The 23,281-nt window shown below is 32.6% G+C and overlaps 2 protein-coding genes across 2 annotated transcripts in view; one reads left to right on the plus strand and one right to left on the minus strand.

Moving 5' to 3' along the window:
- LOC145279891 (F-box only protein 16-like) overlaps positions 1-17,705 on the minus strand; it is a 192,935-nt gene extending 175,230 nt beyond the window's left edge. The window contains exons 1-2 of the mRNA XM_080131367.1: positions 17,592-17,705; positions 16,996-17,084 (exon numbers count right to left, since the gene is read on the minus strand). Coding sequence (XP_079987493.1) covers positions 16,996-17,022 — 27 coding nt within the window. The 5' untranslated portion in view covers positions 17,023-17,084; positions 17,592-17,705. The remainder of the gene's footprint in view (positions 1-16,995; positions 17,085-17,591) is intronic.
- Positions 17,706-18,158: 453 nt separating this feature from the next.
- The window catches only part of LOC145280332 (double-stranded RNA-binding protein Staufen homolog), a 263,575-nt gene continuing 258,452 nt past the window's right edge, over positions 18,159-23,281 (plus strand). Inside the window, exon 1 of the mRNA XM_080132102.1 lies at positions 18,159-18,315. The gene's annotated coding sequence lies outside the window, so the exon portion shown is untranslated. The remainder of the gene's footprint in view (positions 18,316-23,281) is intronic.

Genomic DNA, 23,281 nt, shown 5'->3' on the forward strand with positions numbered 1-23,281 from the left:
TACATGTCTGTATATATATATGTATATACATACAAGTCTGTATATATATATGTATATACATACATACATGTGTGTATGTTTGTATATATATATACAAGCGTGTATATATATGTATATATAAACATGTGTATGTACATGTATATATACATGCGTGTATATATATGTATATATACATGCATGTATATATATACATATATGTACATGTGTGTATATAAATATATACACATGTGTGTATGTATATATATATATGCATTAAGCTGGTCTGCAGTTTAATTTGTTGCTGGCTATCTTGCTCTTGCTTGTTGCTGGATCTCAACATTTTGAACCGTGACAGAGACTTAGCTGTTGTACAAAGCTAAGACTCTGTAACATCATATTTGTATAGATACTCCCTGAGGCATTTGGGCTCATGGATTTTAAATGTCTGAGGGAGTGGCACTCGTCTGACAAGACGTTGCAATCATAATATATACATATATGTACATGTGTGTATATATGTATATATACATATGTATATACACATGAGTATATATATATGTACACATATACATGTATGTATATACATGTACATATATACATGTGTGTATATATATGTAGATATATACATGTATATATATATACACGTGTGTGTAGATATATACATGTTTATATATACACGTCTGTGAAGATATGTATATGTATATACACATGTATGTGAAGATATATACGTGTATATATACATATGTGTTGAGATATATACGTGTATATATACATATATACATATGTGTGGAGATATATACGTGTATATATACATATATACATATGTGTGGAGATATATACGTGTATATATACATATACACATGTTTGTGAAGATATATACATGTATATATACATATACACATGTGTGTGAAGATATATACATGTATATATACATATACACATGTGTGTGAAGATATATACATGTATATATACATATACACATGGGTGTGAAGATATATACATGTATATATATACACGTGTGTGTAGATATATACATGTATATACATACACGTGTGTGTAGATATATACATGTATATACATACACGTGTGTGTAGATATATACATGTATATACATACACACGTGTGTGTAGATATGTACATGTATATATATACACACGTGTGTGTAGATATGTACATGTATATATATATATACACACGTGTGTGTAGATATATACATGTGTATATATACACGTGTATGTGTAGATATATACATGTGTATATATACACGTGTATATATATACGTGTGTGTATATACACAGTATATATATACATGTGTGTGTATATACATGTATATATATACATGCGTGTGTATATACATGTATATATATACATGCGTGTGTATATATACATGTGTGTATATATATACATGTGTGTATATATATACATGTGTATATATATAGATGTATATGTGTATATATGTATATATATACACGTGTGTATGTATAAATGTATATATATACACATGTGTGTATGTATATATTTATATACATGTGTATGTATATATATACATATATACATGCATGTGTGTGTGCATATGTATATATATACATATATGCATGTGTGTGTGTATATATATGTATACATATACATATATACATGTGTGTGTATATGTATATATATATATATATACATATATACATGTGTGTGTTTGTATATATCTACATACGTGTATATATATATACATGTGTGTGTGTATATATATACGTATATATATACATATGTATATATATATATATATATATATATATATGTATATGTACATGTATATACATGTGCGTATATATACAAATGCAGCTTTTTTTTTCTTTTTTTTTTTTTTTTTTTGAATTTAATTTTCATCCCAAACAAGACACAGTGCCACTTTGAAGTAGGGGGCTAGTGTTGAGGACATAGGTTGCGGGGATATTATGAAGGGGGATGAGTAGCAAGATGTTTGTTCACCTTATACTTGAACTACTGCATGTCAGTACAATTGCGAAAGCAGAATCCTGGAAGGGAGTTCCAAAGTCTAGCAGTTCTGGAGAAGAAATTGGAGTAGAATTATACATTAGAAGTCCATAAAAATGCTGAGATGATAAATTTCGGTGGTGGAAATAAAGTACCAAATGTAAAAAAACATTATACTAATTTCAAAATTATATATCACAAAAACTATTAAAAGAATTTTGCATGCCCAATCATTAAATATTGTAGAATGCTATATCCAAATGTCATTTCTTTACACCATGTACTTAAATAGTATCTTCAAGAAAATGGAATAATTTTATGTAGTGTTTTTCACTTTCTTTATCATGGCAATGTTATTAAGTAAACATACATGTTCAACATCAATTTAACTTTAATAAAAGTAGGAACTGCATCTTATCAACGATAGAGTTCTTTATACAATTGTGATTTCTTTGCGATTCTGTTGAATTCTTCACTTTGCACTAATCACATTCATCCACTTGAGCTGGTTCCCTCAACCCCTTCCCCAGTCAAACACATATAGAGAAAAAACTTCAGTTGTCCTTCTTTAATGCTTGTGGCACAAAATCATTTGTTTTGTGTTGTTTATTAAATTGTTAGGTGAAAGTACAAACTATTTAGAAAAGCACCATCTCTTCCACATGTTAAATGGGTTTCCAAAATGTTCTCTGCATAAGTAATATTGTTTTTTATTGTTTTAACATTTTTATTTTTTTTTTTGTATTGGTTTTGTTCAAGTCAGCACTTAGATTGTTTACAAATAATTTATGTTTGGTAAGTGTGAACCGTTCTGCTTTATGTTTAATGCCCAGAAAAAGTCCCTTTTGATTAATGTTTCTCAATTTTAAAATAAACAAACTAACTTGGTTGTTTTTCAGAATAACAGAATATTTATTCGGTAAACATTAATCAGGACTTTTTCATGGCATCTATGTGACGCAGAATGAGTCACACAAGCTGGAATATTTTTTAATAAAAGATTTGTTCAATTTTTTCACACAAAAATTTGTGACGCTATAAAAGTATTAACAATGGAGACTTGTTCAAAAAATTATCCAGTTAAAGAAATCACCAAAGGAGCAAGTCACAGAACTTCAACCATATCGATGATAATACCTACAAATTTAGCTTTGAGGTTATTTCTTTCAAAAGCTGTCTAATCTAATTCTGATATTTCTGACTTCAGTGGAATTCTTACCAGTGTTGAACAATTGAGTGAATCAATGGAAACAAGATTTTCATCCAATCTTAAAAAATGTTCATCCCATCAATAAAAACTTGTGTCTACTTTCCTAGATGCAAGATTAAAATTTACATTAAAAAAAATGACATGGAAAACACTAAAAATTCTGAAGATTTTACATCTACTTTCTACTGATGATAATGAAGCAGAATCAGCAGGATACACTCGAGGGTCAAGATAAAAGTGAAAGTAAAACTGTATCTCTTTCAAGCCTGAATTATGAGGGGTTTGCAATAAGTAATGCCTCTGACCCTCTTCCAGTTGTCTGATCTAGCTGAAATTTTGCATGTGCAATGATTTATATCTCTACAGGTTGTGTGGCAAATTACAGCTATGAACTAATTGTGGTTTCTGTTTTACAGGTGTTTGAACTAAGTCGGGTGTGAAATGCAGCCTGTTGAATGTCGAGCAGTGATCCGGTTTTTGTATTTGAAAGGATGCACACCACAGGAGACTTTTGATGAACTGAAAGAAACTTATGGTGATAATGCCCCATCATATAACATTGTAAAATGCTGGCATTGTGAATTCAAACATGGCCAGAAGTCTGTGGAAACAGCTCCCAGGCCTGGTCGCCCCCCCCCTCCCCACCTTCTGCCATTGATGAGGCATCTGTCTGTCAAGTTGAGGCTGCCATTTTGGAATATTACTATGCGCCAAATAGCCCAAGATGTCAAGATTAGTACAGGGTCTGTGGAAACTATCATTCATGACCATTTGCATATGCATAAGGTGTCTGCCAGATGGATTCCCAGGTTGCTCACACCATTCCAGAAGCGAGAACATGTCGAGTGGTCGAGATGAATTTGGAGATGTGCCAAGAAGATGAGCTAAAGGTTTTTAAAAGACTGATTATACAGGATGAAACCTAGGTCCATCATTATGATCCAGAGACTAAAGCCCAGTCAATGCAGTGGAAGCACTTGGACTCACCACCTCCAAAGAAGGCAAGGGTGCAGCCCTCCACTGGCAAGGTCTTGCGCACAGTCTTCTGGGACCAGGACGGAGTAGTGATGACAGATTTTCTGGCAAAGGGTACCACAATTACAGGAGCCTATTATGCTCCACTTTTGAGGAAATTAAGGGAAGCTATCAAAATCAAGAGGCGGGGCAAGATCAGCAAAGGTACCCTCCTCTTGCAGGACAACACTCCGGTCCACAATGCGCATGTCGCCAGATCAGAAGCACGGGCGTGTAGTTATGAAAACCACCTCCATCCTCCCTACTCTCCTGACATTGCACCCTCTGACTTTCACCTTTTCCCAGCCATGAAGTTGTTTTTGAAAGGAAAGTATTTCCCAGATGATGCAGCCTTGATTTCTGAAGTCACGTCGTGGTTGGAGGACCAACCTGGGGTGTTCTATAAAAACGGTCTCCAGACCTGCATCAAACAATGGGAGAAATGCATAACTCTGGGTGGCTCCTATGTAGAAAAAGACTAATAACTGTGCAAAGTTTCATTGCTCTACTGCTATGGGAAGTGGGTTAGGGGCATTACTTATTGCACGCCCCTCGTAGCTTTGAATATGCCTACAGTAACAAATCAAACTTAGAGCAGGTAGAAGCTGAGTTAAGCCTGCTATGAGGAACAGGCTGCATCCTGAGAATAGAGAAACTCTACTGTTTCTACATTACAACTTAAAAATATTCAACTTTGAATACTGAGGAGACTATGAGAGCAGAGGAGGCAAGCAGCAAGAATAGGAGAGGAAATAGAGCAGCAGCAGAACTTCAGCTTATAGTTAATCGCTTAAAGAATTACAATTTGTACTTTGTAGTTGGTTTGTAATTTCTTTTTCTTATCTAATTGTTTCATTATATTCATTTAAGAATTGCAAATTGTATTTTGTAATTTTATTTAATAAAGACAAAATAATAATAATATTAGCCAGACACTTAATTAAATGCTAAGTTAATTAGCAATTACTATGTTAACGTGTCAAAGCTATCTGATGAGTCACTTGGCAGTGATGAAATGATTTAAATTTAATAGGAAAGAGAAAAGTAATTAATCAGCCGATTGGCCGATTACCGATTAATCGGCAAAGTGGTCGGTTATAATTACCTGCCGATAAATTAGAGCTAATTTTTCTTTCAATTTCAGTTCCTGTAAAATAGTCTTGGAGAAAAAGGATTTTTGACTCCCAGTGTCCAAAATGCAATGGAAAAACACTGAGGGTTTTTTTCCTTTCAATGACACTCTGATAACCGGGAATATACAATCAGATAAGGTAGTCCTTCCTACACAGGATTTTGATGTCTTTGGGCACATTATAGAAAAATGGGTTCTTAACCCACAAATAACACATGGGTAAGGAAATCCCTTTCCTTTACGTTCTTGATCCAAGTGATTGCCGAAACACTTAATACATAATTGAAGCTCTTTGGCTCGTAGTACTTTCGAGTCATAAGAATAAGAATATTTGGAGCAGTCCTTAACAGTATGGTCTGCTAATTTACGCAATTTACAAATTTTATACTAATCATCAGTATTATTAAGAAGTTTTGAGGGATTCATGCCCTTTTTACGATTAGCAGTCTTAATATCGGAGCTGGCCGCCATATTGGATTGAATTTCTTACAAAGAAGGGGAAGAAGAAAATGGCGGTTTGGATGGGGAAACTTCCCCTCTTTTTTATATTCAAAGGTGCTGCCTGTAGAAATTCTATAATGTCAAAAAAGTTAGACATGATAGCTAAGAATAAAGGATAACGTTCTTTAGTTCTTGATATTAATTCCCTTCTAACATTGATAGGGAATTTGTGCAATAGTATATAAGCAACCATTGTGCCAGGAGTAAAGCCTTCTGTGAAAAGGTCCATTCCGAAAGACTTATCTAATTCAGACAAGCCCAGTTTAACTTGTTCAACAAGGGTTTTGAGTTCCTCCAATTCTGTTATCTACACTGCCTGAGGAATAATTTCTTCTAAAATTCGATCTTTGATGAGAGAAGGAGTCAGGAATTTTGTCTAAACATTATAATTGTCCAAGAAAAGTCCATATTTGGGATTAAGTTATAGGTTTTCTCCTTCAACTTAGATTTAAGGAGAAGCAATTTATCTGCCTTCCTTAAGTTGGAAAATTCAAATCTTCAGAGGAAAGTTCTAAGTTCGAACTTGTTGGCCAATGGAGACCCACTAAAGCTTAGACATTCCAAATCCAACCTTAAAGGCTAAAGAGATACTGGTTTTTTAACCCCACGACCAGACTTCAATTCCTGTCATTTTTCCCTAATATTGGAAGAAAATTCTGCCAGATTCTGACAGTGCGAGGCAGCCATTGTGAACTTAATTAAAATGTCATGTAGGCTGAGAACAAATGCAAATTACAGACAACAGAATTAACATTAAAAGGAATAAAGGTAATAAAATGACCTTTGCGAAATTATAATTTTTACAATTTAAAACAAATTAAATTACTTAAAAATTCACTTTTTTTTTTTAAAACTTAAAGTCAGTAAAAACTAATTAGTCAAAGTTTGTAACTTAAAGAATTAATGGCAATTAAATTTTAAAAAATCACATCATGCAACTTAGTATTTAAGACATTAAAATTAAGCTACAATTTTGCAACTCAAAGTTAGAGCATTTTTTCAACTTAAAGTATGTGAGAAATTTATTCTCACATAATTTCAAAACTTATGAAGTTTTTTTCTTCTTCTGAGAAGGCTTTCGTAGTTTCTTGGTTAGAGTTCAAAATTTCCACATTCTTTCAAGGCGCCGATATTCCATAGAAGTGGGAATCCCAATGAATAGTTGCTGATTTAAAAGACGATGTTTCGTCTGGAAGGAAAACCTAATGATTTAGCTTAAATTGTTTTACGGTGTAGAGACAAATAGGGATTAATTTGTCCTTAAATTAATAAATCCATCAAAGCTTCGATGATAAACATGAACTAATGTCCATCATGTTAGGAAGCTAGCCAGGAACTGATTTTTTGTCCATTTGAATTCCCCCCATGTGCGTAAGGTTAAAATTTAAATCAACCAATCAGAAAGATTGTAATAAAACATGGCATCAATTTATATCAATCAATGCATTTCAAGTTATGCAATTTCTGACAATATTTGTTTCGTGACCACTTTTTCAGTTTTGTTTATTGTAAAACCTACCCAAAAATGATTACTTGTACTATCCTACGCTGTTTGGTCAAGTGGTTGATCATTTTACATTATATTCTCTGAGCAAACCAGTGAGAAAAAAAAAATAGTGCATTTAGGTGCTTGTATAGATTAGTGATGCTTTAAACCTATACATTTCAGGTGAAAACATTATCTACTTACATATGTTGAAATAAGTAAAATCATACGGTGCTTTTGTTGATTAGAGTTCATTTAAGCCTGCACATTTCAGGTGAAAACTATATTATCTACTTACATGTCATGTTGAAACTATTACAAAGCAATTAGTACAAAATAAATAAAATAAGTGTATTATAATTTTTATGTTTAATTTCTAATATTAATAACTACATTCTATTTCAGTACTTAATTTATATTTTTATCTCCTGATTGTTTTATTTAATGATAGCGTTTTCTTGTCATAAATGTTTATTATATCTACCATGTTGATTGCATGAACAGATTAGGAAATTGTATTCATTGTTAAGTCGTGAGAGGTGAATCTATCACCATACGTTCCCTTTAAAAAACACGCCAGTTGGACTTTAATAGACTTTTTTTTTTTTTTAAAGGAGAGTAGAGAACGTTTTGTGGAAGCGTTGTCGGCAGCTCCCGTTACTCTTGCTTCTCTTTATTTGTCACTCAGTCCTTATTTTTTTTATGAGTGATTTTTCTGACAAAGGGAGAAGAAAAAGCTGTATTCTAGGTTGGCAATATTTTGCGTGAACAGTCGGCAGAGATGGTGGAAATTTTCTGTTCTATGTCTATCCTTGTAGCCATGTCACTAGTAAGGGTGCTGGAGGTAAACGTTTTATCTGGGCTGACGTTATCCGCCTGATAGTCAGGGACCCGAACCTTGGATTAACCACTAAGGAGGCGCAAAGTACTGGGGCTGCTGTATTGCCATTTGGTGAATGGATTCTGGACCATGCAGTAGTCTCTGGTGGTGCCTCTCGATGTCATACTAGTGGGTAATTGTTACGGCTTTACCTTATCATGTGCTACAAAAAAAAAAAAAAATTCTTCGTTACTTTTCTCTCTTTGTTTCCCCTCTCTGTCCTGCTCTAAGCAAGTCTGACGACCTAGTCCACAAACTCCAAAATTCCATCATGACAAGTTTCAAGAAAAAGTACACGATTAAACCCGGATCTGAAACTTCCAATGTAGACCCCACTACCATGTCTCCTTCTCCAACATCAGGGGTCTACATTCTAACCTTCCAGAGGTTGAAGCCCAATTACAGGAGACTAAACCAGACCTTTTATTTTTAAGCAAAACTGGAATTGGACAGACTATTTCCCTAAATGAGTTCGTAATTAAAGGATACTCTAACCTAACTTCCAAATCTGACCCCCAAGATCGCCATGGGCATGGAATATGTGCCTATATAAAAGATGGCTTTCCATGTGGTAGGGACATCTCCAGAGAAGATCCTAACTTACCCTATATGTGCTTCCGAGTAGCACTAGCTCACACTACGGCATTTATATTTACTCTCTATCGCCCCCATAACAGCGGAGTTACTATCTTTAAAAGCATATCTGAGAAAATTGACCAAGTTCTATCAGCATATCCTTCAGCTAACATTCATGTATGTGGAGACTTCAATGTTCACAATGTGGAATGGTTGACCCACTCAAACAAGACCGATGATGAGGGGAGATTCTGTCATGATTTCTCCATTGCTTATGACCTCACTCAGATTGTTCACGAACCACGGTCAGTATGAAAGTCTCCTAGACCTTTTTCTCACAACTTGCTCTGAACTATATTCAGTTTCCGTTCTGTCTCCTCTTGGATCTTCCGACCACTCAGTTGTATCAATTAAGATAAAAATGAAATGTAATAAGTCCTCAGACGTACCTCTCCATCGTACAGTATATCGATACACTATAGCTGACTGGGATAGTTTCCGTACATTTATATCGGATCTTCCTCTGCGTTCCATGTTTAAAAAGGATGTGTCGTCTATAGTATCAGACCTGACAGAATGGTTAATTGTAGGTATAGACAATTTCATACCCTCGAAAAAGTTCCAGCAAAAACCTAACAGCCAGCCATGGTTTTCTCCAGAATGTGCTGCTGCTATTACGCACAGAAATCACTTTTTCCACTGCTTTCAACGTAATAGATGTATGGAAACTAAAGCCGCTTTCAGGACTGCCAGCAACCATTGTAAGAAAGTAATAAAGAACGCAAGTGAGTTGTATGCTCAGTCCGTCAAGTCTAAAGTAGCTGAGCAGCGGCTGGGTTCCCACCAGTTTTGGCAAATTGCAAACAGAATCCTGAACAGAAGCGTGTGCTCTATCCCAACTATCATCAATGGACCCGAGTTAATCTCGTCAGCATCAGACAAAGCTAAACTCTTTGCCAAGAACTTTGCAGCCAATTCTACCCTTTGCGACCAAGGCTGCCAACCCCCAGTATTTCCTCCTGTATCAGAAAACACACTATGTGATATACAAATATCTGTATGTGATGTTGCCAAGCTAATCAAAAACCTTGATTCCAGTAAAGCAACCGGCCCTGACCGTATTCCAATTATAGTACTAAAAAAACTTCAACCAGAACTACCACCCATACTTACAAAACTGTTTAAACGTTGTCTTAAGGAGAATTGCTTCCCATCACCCTGGAAAATCTCATCAGTATGCCCTGTATTTAAGAATTCAGGTGATCGTCCATCCCCCTCTCAGTACAGGCCAATAAGTCTCCTGTGTGTCATGAGTAAGTTGCTGGAATCTGTTAAATAGAGAAGTAATCAACCATCTCAGCAAAAATCACCTTCTTAGTGACACACAATATGGTTTCCATTCTGCTAGATCTACAGCAGATGTGCTTACAGTTATATCTCATAGGATTAGCGAATCTCTCAACAGAGGCAACCTTTCTAGGGCAATTGTTCTTGAAATATCAAAGGCCTTTGATAGGGTATGGCATAAAGGTTTACTTCACAAGATCTCCAGCTATGGTATTGCTGGAAATGTCTTAATTATTAAATCATTTCTCTCTGATAGGTTCATAAGAGTAGTAGTTGATGGGCAAAAATCAGAAGCTCACAGTATAAATGCTGGAGTCCCTCAGGGGTTAATCCTGGGCCCAACTCTTTTCCTGATCTACATTAATGATCTTCCAAATCACATCCTTACATCATTCTTAGACATTTTTGCTGACGACACTACCATCTATGGTAGCACATCTAAGACAGTAAATGACCAAGTTCTCTCAGATTCTCTCTCCTCTGATCTTGATCACGTTGTACAATGGGGAAAGGAGTGGCTGGTTACTTTTAATGCATCTAAAACTAAGCTTCTATCTTTACATCATCAACATTCTGATCCCCATCTGGCATCAATTAAAATGAATGGCTCTCGTCTTGGGGAGGCCTCAAGTTTTGACAGGCTTCTTGGCTTGACCTTTACTCCTGATCTTAAATGGAATACGTACATCAAATCTGTTGCCAAGGCCACTGGAAAAATGGTCGGATCCTTCTATCGATCCAGTAGATATCTCACTGCTGATGCAATTCTCTATCTATATAAGAGCCAGATACGTCCAAGGATGAAATACTGTTGCCACATATGGGCAGGAGCTGCTAGAAAAGACTTGTCCTGCCTTGATAGGGTTCAAAATAGACTTTGTGGTCTGGTGGGAGATGTCCTTTTCTCTTCGCTGCAACCTCTATCTCACAGAAGAGATGTTGCGAGTTTGTCTCTGCTTTATCGTTATTTTCATGGAAAGTGTTCAACTGAGCTTCAATTTGTGGTCCCCCCTCGCCAAACTTTCACAAGAAACACTAGACTAGCTGAAAACATTATCAATAATTTTCCCCACTCTTTATCTGTACCTAAACCTAAACATAGATTCCATGATCAAAGCTTCTTTCTTAGAACTGCACACCTGTGGAATTGTCTTCCGTTTTCCTGCTTTCCAGCTGTCTATAATATGGTTGTCTTCAAGTCCAACGTGAACAAGTTTCTGATGAGACGTTCCACTTAACAAATTTACCGAACTTCCATTACTATCGATTACTATATTGTCCTTTTGACTGCTCTACACTCTTTAACCCTTATCCTCGAGTGGCCTATCGGCCTTGATAAATGGTGACGCCTATGTAAAAAAAAAATAAATAAATAAATAAAAATAAACAGTTTTCTGTAAATATGGAAAACCAGACCTGTTCCTTATGTAAACATGTCATGCAAGATGTCCAAGTTGTAAACAAGTTGGGGCCATCAGAACTTACATAAAATCGACCTGACTTAATATCACATGTGTATCATGCATATCTAGCTGAAATTTTGAAAGACATTAAAGACAGACATGTACCGCGAATTCTAATTGCAAATGTTTATTAAATTTCAAATAAGAGGGTTACCATTAGGTGTATCAGAATTTGGGGGGGAATTTGACACTCCTAACACGAAACTGCAAATAAAATATAAAAACTCGTAATTTCTCTTTTAAAAGTGGGTTGTTTATTTTCTTTATGGATTATACTTCCAAAATAAAGTATTAAAGTTGTGTAAAAAGTAATAAAAATATTATTTTTTATTTTTCAAAAAACAGTGTTTACAAAGTGTCGGCCAGTGTCCATGCAGCCATTTTTTTTACATAATGAAATCAATTGAATTTTACGAGTTAAATATTTTTCAATTTTTAAACTATCAAAATTTTTCTATTGATTCAATTTTTACGATATTTTCCGGATCAATGTGAAATTTTATGCTCTTTCCAATAAACCGAATATAATATTTTAGACAAACGTTTTTTTTTTTTTTTTAGTTCACCTCCCCACCCCCCCATTTTGAAATGTCTATTAAAAAGTAAATAATTAATTTATTCACCAAAGTTTTATATATCACAAATTGAAGATAAAAGATCAATAAATAATATATTCAAATTTAAAACAAAAAAAAGTGTTTTTTTTAGAAATTTACCTGTAAAGTCCAAAGTTTAAAACCTTTTTTTTTTTAACACTTTTTTTTTTTTTTTTTTTTTTTAATGAAACCTTATAATCTTCTTATATTGTACAGAAAGTTTCGTTTTATTACAAAACTTATTTCTATTTCATTCAATGGTTTTTCTTTTGGGTTTTTTTAAGGCAAAAAATTATAAATAAAATGTGACTAGTTTTCAGATATGGAGGCAAAAATTCTTTACGCGCAAAGGTAGATGGCTAACGCAAACATGTGGTTTTTACTTCCTTCTGTCCACCCATAATTCAAAATAAAAAAAAAATTATTTCCGGTTTTAAATAAAAACGTAAAATGTTTGCATCATGGTGGGTTTTTCAAATAGGCGTTTAAAAAATTTTTTATTTAAAAAATAAATGGATTTTAAAATATGGATAAATTCTTAACAATGAAGAATGCAACTACACATTGATTAGTAATTTTTAAAAGTAAGTGTTTTTTGGGAATTTATATCGATTTTTTATAATCGACCTAAGTTAGATTTCGTTTATTTTCTTCAAATCTTTTAAAGAAAACCGATTAAAAAAAACAAATATTGCATAATTTGCTATTAAACCTGTTATTTTTTAAAATTTGGTCCTTGCTCCTTTAATTGAAAAAAAAATTAGGGTTTGAATTACATTTTTCGAGTAGTTATAAGCTTGGAAAGACAGGGGGTCGAATTATTCAATATTTTTTCACGCATTCGTAAGGTCAATTTCTGACACATCTAGGCTACCACACTGTCACATGCTCATAATGCTGTGAGATCAGAATAAGATCAGAACATTGACTGAGATTGTCGGACTGACTTCCTCATCTTGGTTGTTAGAGTCACAACGTTTCGGACGTTTTGCCCTCCGGCCTTCATCAGGTGTTTTGTATCGAACTGGGGAACCGTTTGTTAGGAGTCTCGAACCCAACCCTTTATTATTATTACTAGGTTACCGTGTTCGGACTCCAGCTAGGCTCTGGGACATAGTTGCTGATTCTGTTTTTGAATGTTACTTTTCACTGCCTTCGTTCAGGATTGAACTCAGCACCTTTGGGTAACTGTAAACTTTGATACAACAAATATGGAGAATCAGAAACTATGTCCCAGAGCCTAGCTGGAGTCCGAACACGGTAACCGCATAATAATAATAGTAAGTACTTTTTGACGGACCGTCTTTTTAAAAATCTACCAAAAAATCAGGTAATTTATCCAATCAATACGAAATTTTCAGCGATTAGAAAGAATGAACTTTATAACAGTCTACTTATTTTTCATAAACGATATTTATATATATATATATATATATATATTTTTTTTTTTGCTTACACCCCCCCCCCTTGTTTTGAGGGGGTTCCAAATATGCTTAAAATAATCATCTGAAACTGAACAAAACATATTGTATTGTTGTAAGGACGGGATTATAGATTAAAAAAAAAATAAAAATAAAAAATTGTTTGCATACCTTATTTTGATGTCTGAATATCAGAACTTCGATTGTGTTTAATTATCCCGCTTTTGAGTTTTGAAGTGTGAAATTCGGTGAATATGTTAATTTAAGTTAAGCAAAACAAAAAAAAAAAAAATTTAACATTTATACGAAAAAAGCCATTTTAAAATCTTTGATAAATAAATTAATAATTTCTTTTTAGCGAGCCGAATAATGCATGACCATTATTAAACAGGGCAAGCTTTGAAGAATCGATACAAAAAAAAAAAAAAATTTGATAAATATTGTGCCCTTTGTGTTAAAAATATCATCACTTTTTCGATCCAGTTTGGAAACGTTTGCCGCCTTTCGACGTGGACCAAACGCGCTGAAATAATTTTTTTTTTATGCTGCTTTAAATTGCCCCCCCCTCCCCATTTTGGAGAGCCTGGCCCCCACACACATCACATCAAAAACCACACTCATACAAATAGTCACCCATTTGGTACTGGCAGCCTCAGCGTTAAAAATACATTGAAATTTTCGTCACTGAAAAATAAGTTTTTTTTTTTTCTTTTTGGCTTTTTGGTCTTCCGTAGTTTGCTTTTTATCAAGTGCAAATGTAAACAGTAATCGGGTTTGTATTACTGTACACATAGATTCGAAAAAGTTGTCAAAAAACAAATATATAACAAATAAATGTTATCAAAGGCAAGATAAGTTACTTTTTTACCTAACTGGATATATTTTTTGTGTTTTTATTCAATGTAACATATTTATTCAGCTCGAAAAACATACAGTGTTTACCGATGTATTCGAAAATTCAAGATGGCGTCTCGTCTCACACCCTCTTTAACACCGTAAGTATGGAAAAAGGTGTTATAAATAAAAAAACTATACAAAATACTATTAAAAACCCGCCGAATATGTCAACTTATGTCACGGTAACATATATTGAGCGAATTTCTAACAGTATTTTGTCTAGTTTACTATTTACTAGCGGGGGTACCCGGCGTTGCCCGAGTGTTTGTTTCCGGGACGGGTGGGGGGAGTTTTAAAAAATGTTATGGTAGGTAAGTAGGAAGGATCAAACCCGGAGTCATGAGTAAAAGTAGGAAAATAAAGTGTGAAAAAAAAAAAAAAAAAAAAACATCTGCAATGTTAACAGTTCGGCCACCAAGAAAAGTCCATTCCAGTTGTTTAGGAAAAAAAACAAAAAAAAAACGACTACGGTAGGTCGGCGCGAACGTGAAAATATAATGTGAATTGTCCAGCACGCTAACCACTACGCCACAGAGCACTGCAGCTTAGTTTAGTGATTTTAAATAACTTCACATGAAAGAACTACGAAGCCAAACCGGTGTTCTCTTCTCAACTGTTCCTTGTGAACGATCCCCAAACGGTGTTAAGTGGTGGCAGGGGTAGGAGGAGGAATTTATTAGAGAGAAAATATTTTACCACTTCCATTGATCTTAACCGATTTTGGCTGTGACTTCTCAGCAGAAAAAGTATAGAAATCTAAGATTATCGAGGATTTTGAGAAATAATAAGCCTATAACACACCTCAGATATTGTTCTGCCGTTTGTGCATATTATATTTGCATGAAATATCTTGATTTTTAATCCTATTAATGTAGGCACCGCCAAAAATGGCCGAAAAATCAAGTTGTTGTTGTTTTTTAAAACTAAATTACATTTATTAAAATCCATTATTTCTGAGTAACTTTTTTTTTCCAGAAAGATAAAACCCTGAATTTTATCATATAGAAAACAGAATAATGTAAAACTTTTTCTACTATTTTTAATTCAATTTTAAATGTTAAATTTTCCCCAAAAGTTAACAATTGACATTTTTTGTCTTGCACAAAAAACGTATTTAAATATTTAAAAAAAAGGGTTTTTGAAATAATTGATTTATTTATTTATTGTCTAACTAAGATTTAGGATGATTTTCTAAGAGAATATGCAAAAATATTATAAGTACCTGAATTTCAAATAATTCCACTTATTCATATAGGTAACCAGATATTTCGCGTCGACGTAGAGTTCAGATCGACGCTGTTTACGTTTTCGTTTGATAATAAGAAAACTATGGAAGACCAAACAGGCCAAAAAAACTTATTTTTCAGTGACGAAAATTTCAATGTATTATTAAGCTGAGGCTGGCCAGTACCAGATGGGTGACTATTTGTATGAGTTTGGTTTTTAATGTGTATGTGTGTGGGGGCCAGGCTCCCCAAAATGGGGGGGGGGAGGCAATTTAAAGCAGAATAAAAAAAAATTATTTCAGCGCGTTTGGTCCACCGTAGTCGAAAGGCGGCAAACGTTTTCAAACGGGATCGAAAAAAATGATGCTATTTTTAACACAAAGGGCACAATATTTATCGAATTTTTTTTTTGTATCGATTATTCAAAGCATGCCCTGTTTAATAATGGTCATGCATTATTCGGCTCGCTAAAAAAAAATTGTTAATTTATTCATCAAAAATTTTAAAATGGCTTTTTTCGTATAAATATTAAAAAAAAATTTTTTTTGTTGTTTTGCTTAACTTAAATTAATTATTTTACTTAACATATTCACCGAATTTCACACTTCAAAACTCAAAAGCGGGATAATTAAACACAATCGAAGTTCTGATATTCAGACGTCAAAATAAGGTATGCAAACAATTTTTTTTTTTTTTTTTTTTTAATCTATAATTCTGTCCCTTATAACAACACAATATGTTTTGTTCAGTTTCAGATGATTATTTTAAGCATATTTGTTCCCACTTCAAAACAAGGGGGGTTTTGTAAGCAAAAAAAAAAATATATATATATATATATATATATAAATATCGTTTATGAAAAATAAGTACACTGTTATAAAGTTCATTCTTCTCCTAACAATCGCTGAAAATTTCGTATTGATCGGATAATTACCTGATTTTTGGTAGATTTTTAAAAAGACGGTCCGTCAAAAAGTACTGACTTGCCCCCCCCCCCCCCAGTTTTGGCGGTGCCTATATTAATGTCAAAATCAGCGGGAAAAAATGAGTTCATTTTATTTATATAGATTATCGAGGAATTTGAGAAATAATAAGCCTATAACACACCTCAGATATTGTTCTGCCGTTTGTGCATATTATATTTGCATGAAATATCTTGATTTTAAATCCTATTAATGTCAAAATCAGCGGGAAAAAATGAGTTCATTTTATTTATATAGATAGATAGAGAAGAGAAGAGAGATAGAGAAGAGAAGAGATAATACCTTTTCTCAAACTTACCCTCTCCGAGAGAGAGTCGGCCGCCATTTTTAATTTTCCAATACATCGGTAAACACTGCATGTTTTTCGAGCTGAATAAACATGTTACACTGAATAAAAACACAAAAAATATATCCAGTTAGGTAGAAAAGTAACTTATCTTGCCTTTGATAACATTTATTTGTTATATATTTGTTTTTTGAAAACTTTTTTCGAATCTATATGTACAGTAATACAAACCCAAAATTTAATTAAAAATAGTAGAAAAAGTGGTAAAACTATACAAACACCGTGACAGCGAATTAACCCTAACCCTAACCCCTAACCCTAACCCTAACGCTGTCACGGTGTTTGTATAATAATACCGAAAAAGTTTTACATTATTCTGCTTTCTATATGATAAAATTCAGGTTTTTATCTTTCTGGAAAAAAAAGTTACTCAGAAATAATGGATTTTAATAAATGTAATTTCGTTTTAAAAAAACAACAACATAAAAAAAAAAAAAAAAATCGAAACTTCATTTCTGCGTGAGTGCATTATATGAACGTTTTCATTCTGATTACGGAGACGACAGCAACCATGACGTTGCGACAAGTGCGTGTCCTTAGCAACTTACCTTGTTATTCGTTTCTTCGTTAGTTAACGGAGTCCAAGAACTTTTGAGTCTATTTTTAACAAATGTAGACATTGCTGATTTAGTTAAATAAAGTTTGCTTTGTTATGTTTGGTTAAAAGTTAACTTTGATCTTGCCAACTTAATGTTTTAAGTGCAGGAGGATTGTCGCAACAAACAGAAGTGTATACAACTTTACATATACTACTACTACTACGAAAGCTTTTTATTATTAGAAAGATAACACTTTTAAAGAAAGTACAATTAATATATATATATATATATATATATATAACAATTAAATTTCATTTTGATACAATTGGCATGAGAAAAATAGTTTACATTTAAATTACTTTCATATAAATACGATGATGATGATGATGGTTGTGATGATAAAATGAAAAAAGGTCAAAGGTGATAACGTAGTAGAAAATTTATTTGAATTTTTATAATTATTATTTCTTTTTTTTTATATATGTATATATATATAAACATGTAAAAAATATGATTATATTAGGTGTAATGATGTTTTTAAAACTTGAATATAAGTCGGGCAAACGATTTTTCTGCGGTATTTGTTCAACCGGTTAGGCCCAACATGGCCGAGTGATGAATCTATTATTTTCTTTACTGTTTGCCAAAATATATTTCTATACAAGTCAACGTAGGTTTTAGTAAGACAAATATTTTCAACTGTTGAATTTCACAACAATTTTAACAGAGGAAGGTATGTTATGGAATTTTTCGTTAATTTTTCGCTGTCCCCCCCCCCCCAAGTATAGCAAGGTCGGTCGATCATCTTACTCTAATCAAAAATGTTCATACTCGTATTACTTTTGAATCATAAGGACACCCCCTCACCACCAGTTATTTAACATGTCTTGCTTGATGGGAAGATGACGCTTCTTTATAGTCAAGTAGAAATCAGTCGAAGATGTTTGTTCTTTAGAGCTCCGTTTTTTACATTTTATTTTTAGACTTTTACTCCCACCTTGCTAACTGCTGCTATTCGTGTGTTAATGTAGTAGTGGTAGTGTTCGAGCATGCATGCAGGCATATATATATATATATATATATATATATATATATATATATATATATATTTCAGAAAAGGTCTTTTCAGTAAGAAGAAAATATTTTTAATTTTGCTCTGTATCGCGTAAGCCTATTAATCTATTTTTCCCGTAATCATTTTTAATATTTTGGAATAATTTAATAACAAAAAAGCGAAAGGGTAATTAAAAAAAAAAAAAAAAAAAAAAAAAAAAAAATGATCTTTCGTTTTGTTTTTGTTTTTTTTACGGTACTTGTGCGAAATAATACGGACTATGCTATTTTTAGATAGGATTTTCAAGTTAAATGTTTGCGGTATCTTGTATTGTTAGGTGAAAGTACAGATTAGTCATAACCCCCCCCCCGTTTCCGCATGCTAAGAATGGGTTTCTAATGTTATGTTATTTTGACACGATCTGTATTCTGCGTAAGTATCTTTTTTATTCTAAACGTGTAATTTGATTTTAACGCGATCAAAATGGCAATTTTGTTTTACTTGTGATTTAATAGGGACTGTTGAAAAATCGGTAAAATTACTTATTAAAAAAACACAACAAAATACAGAAACATTTTCATGATGTATGCACCGCGCACCTGTCATGGAACGAAGATGTCTTATTTGAAAAATTACTTAAATTGATCGATCAGTTCGCGTTGGGGGGGTAACTAAGAAAAAATAATTACGATTTGTAGTGATTCTAATATAAAATTTACTTATTCATTATAAGACTTAATTCAAATTAAGTTGTTTCTCCTCGATAAAAAAAAGTCTTGCAATTTTGATTTTCTTAGTTAAAAGAAGCTACTTGAGTCTCATAACTAGTCTCATAACGAGTATGTACATCAAAGTTTTTTTGTCTTTTTTTTTTTTTTTTTTTTTAATAAGTGTAATTCTAAAAATGCACTAATTAAATTTTGGAAGTACCTGGAAAAAAATTTAGAAAGGGGGGGGGTCACTTTACTATATCAATGATCATTCGCTTCTTGACCACAACGTAATCATTTTTTTTTTTTTTTTTTTTAGTATTTGCAAATGGTCTATCAGGTTGGAAATACAAAAAATGGAGTATGTTTTACAATAGACAACAAACCAGAAAAGTGGTAAATAAATATATAAGAAGTGTTATCAAAGCTGAATAAGTTTTGTTTTTGTTTTTTTACATATTTTAAAACGTTTATTCAGTTTGAAAAACAAATAATGCTGAGTGTTGTCGTCTTTGGAATGTCGATAACTGCTCCAAACTTAAAAATTAAATAAAATTACTGATTAGAAATGCACCCAGGTAACTTACTAACTCGACAGTGCTTGTTTTTCAAACCGAATATACGCTTAAAATTCCATTAAAACAAAACTTTTATCTACTTGGATAACTTATCTTGTCTTAGGTATTTTTTTGGGCTTTTTTTTTTTTTTTTTGATTCTCTGCTAAATAATCCATTTATTTGTTTTTTTGACCACTTTTTCAATTTTTTTTTTTTTTTTTTTTTTTTTTTTTATAGAACCTACCCAAAAATAATTTCTTGTACTATCCTATGCTGTTTGGTCAAGTGGTTGATCATTTTACGTTATATTTATGTGAAGCCGGGGAAGCCCAAGCCCTACTCGAGAATTGAAGATTATCCAAATCGCAGGAACAAAATAGAATTTTCGGTTCTTGTGCAGAGAAGGTACTATTTAAAAATAGTGTTTTCAAGTTTTACGGTATCTTTTGTTAAATTGTTAGGTACAGAATAGTTACAAAACACCTTCTCCCTCTCCATGTTAAGATTGGGTTTCTAAATAAAAACGTTAAGTTATCGAATTATCTAAATGTTCCGTTAACACAATTTTTTGGAAAACAAACTTTAGATAGTTTAGTTTAGATAAAATAAAACACTTTAACAGAAGTAAATGAATTTAAAAGCAAAAATGAAAAGGTTAAACATAGACAATATAACAAAAAAATAAAGGTGCAGGTGCACATGTAAAATTACTTATTTAAAGAAAAAAAAAAAAACACAGAAAAATCGGAACTCTTTTGACTCCCAATGTTTCATCTGCTAAAATTTTAATCACGTGATTACGGTGTAGCATTAGCAATCATCAATAAGATAAACCATTCATTCAAATGTTGCTTGTTATGGATTTAGCTGAATACGGTATTAAAATCACTTTATTGGTACTTATGAACTTATGTTACCGGTCTAGCGGGTGTATTGTAACTATTCTGCACTTTCGCCTAACAATTTAATAAACAAAAAGATATAAAACTTGAAGGGCCATTTGAATACATTGAATTAAAGTAGGCACCGCCAAGTACTTTTTGACGGACCGTCGTTTTAAAAATCTACCAAAAATCAGGTAATTATCCGATCAATACGAAATTTTCAGCGATTATTAAGAGAAAAATGAACTTTATAACAGTCTACTTATTTTTCATAAACGATATTTATATATATATATTTTTTTTACTTACAAAACTTGTTTTGAGGTGGTACAAATATGCTTAAAATAATCATCTGAAACTGAATAAAACATTATGTTGTTGTAAGGGACGGGATTATAGATTAAAAAAAAAAAAAATTGTTTGCATACCTTATTTTGATGTCTGAATATCAGAACTTCGATTGTGTTTAATTATCCCGCTTTTGAGTTTTGAAGTGTGAAATTCGGTGAATATGTTAATTTAAGTTAAGCAAAACAAAAAAAATTTTTTTAATATTTATACGAAAAAAGCCATTTTAAAATCTTTGATAAATAAATTAACAATTTCTTTTTAGCGAGCCGAATAATACATGGCCATTATTAAACAGGGCATGCTTTGAAGAATCGATACAAAAAAAAAAAAATTCGATAAATATTGTGCCCTTTGTGTTAAAAATATCATCATTTTTTCGATCCCGTTTGAAAACGTTTGCCACCTTTCGACTACGGTGGACCAAACGCGCTGAAATAATTTTTTTTTTATTCTGCTTTAAATTGCCCCTCCCCCCTTTTGGGGAGCCTGGCCCCCACACACATACACATTAAAAACCAAACTCATGCAAATAGTCACCCATCTGGTACTGGCCAGCCTCATTGAAATTTTCGTTACTGAAAAATAAGTTTTTTTGGCCTGTTTGGTCTTCCATAGTTTGCTTTTTATCGAATAAAAACGTAAACAGTGTCGATCTAGACTCTAGATCGACTCGAAGTAACTGGTTGCCTATATGAATAAGTGGAATTATTTGAAATCCAGGTACTTATATTATAATATTTTTGCATATTCTCATAGAAAATCATCCTAAATCTTAGTTAGACAACAAATAAATAAATTATTTCAAAAACCTTTTTTAAAAAATATTTATGTACGTTTTTTGTGCAAGACAAAAAATGTCAATTGTTAACTTTTGGGGAAAATTTAACATTTAAAATTGAATTAAAAATAGTAGAAAAAGTTTTACATTATTCTGTTTTCTATATGATAAAATTCAGGGTTTTATCTTTCTGGAAAAAAAAAAGTTACTCAGAAATAATGGATTTTAATAAATGTAATTTCGTTTTAAAAAACAACAACTTGATTTTTCGGCCATTTTTGGCGGTGCCTAAATTAAAGTGTTGTGTAATTAAAAAAAAAAAAAAAAAAATTCAGGTGCGCTTGTGCTTTACAATATCTTCTTGTTTTTCTTAGATGAAAGTACAGAATAGTTACAATACGCCCGCCAGCCCGGTAACATAAGTGCATAAGTATCAAAGTGATTTTTAATATCGTATTCAGCTAAATCCATAACAAGCGACATTTGAATGAATGGTTTATTTTATTGATGTTACACCGTAATCACGTAATTAAAGCTTAAGCAGACGAAACATTGGGAGTCAAAAGAGTAAAGAGTTCCGAAAAATCTTTGTACATACTCGTCACAGAACGGAGATATATTCCAAAAAAACACGTAAATTGATAAAGTATTTTTTTATTATTTAAACAACTATTTTCACGAAGTTTAGCGTTAAGTATTTTGGGTAAGAGGGTAGTTATTGATGAGCGGTTATGGAGAAATACATAAATCTAGTTAATCGGATTGAGTTGCCGCCCTTGAATTTTAATGCTTCATAAAAAAAATATGGCATGTTCCTGTCCCACTCTACTCGCCATAAAATGTGATTTTCTTAACTAAAAAAAAAAAAACAAACAAAAAATCTACTTGATGAATTTACGTAATTTTTGGAATATATCTTTGTTCCGTGACAGGTACGTGCATCATAAAGATGTTTTTGTATTTTTAAATGTAGTTCTAAATAAGAACAAACATTTTCTTATTTTAAGCCATATAGCAATATACAGAAGCTGGCTATTTAGCTAAATAGGAAATGCATAAAACTTAGGAACATCTCGATAGTTAGATAATACAAAACTTCGAAAATGTGACAGTGATTGCTCACATAGTTCTGAGGCAGCACGTTCAGGACTGCAGAACACAATGCAAAAGAAGGTCGCCGATAAATCTCTGAGCAAACCAGCGAAAAAAGAATAGGGTGTTTGGGTGCTTGTGTAGATTAGTGATGCTTTAAACCAACGCATTTCAGGTGTAAACATTACATATTTACATGTCATGTCGAAATTAGTATGAATTACAAAATTATTAAAAAAATAATGCGGTATAAGAATAATTACAAGTAAAAA

This window comes from Euprymna scolopes, chromosome 7 (assembly GCF_053919585.1).
Source record: "Euprymna scolopes isolate OS-2025 chromosome 7, ASM5391958v1, whole genome shotgun sequence".
Taxonomy (NCBI): domain Eukaryota; kingdom Metazoa; phylum Mollusca; class Cephalopoda; order Sepiida; family Sepiolidae; genus Euprymna; species Euprymna scolopes.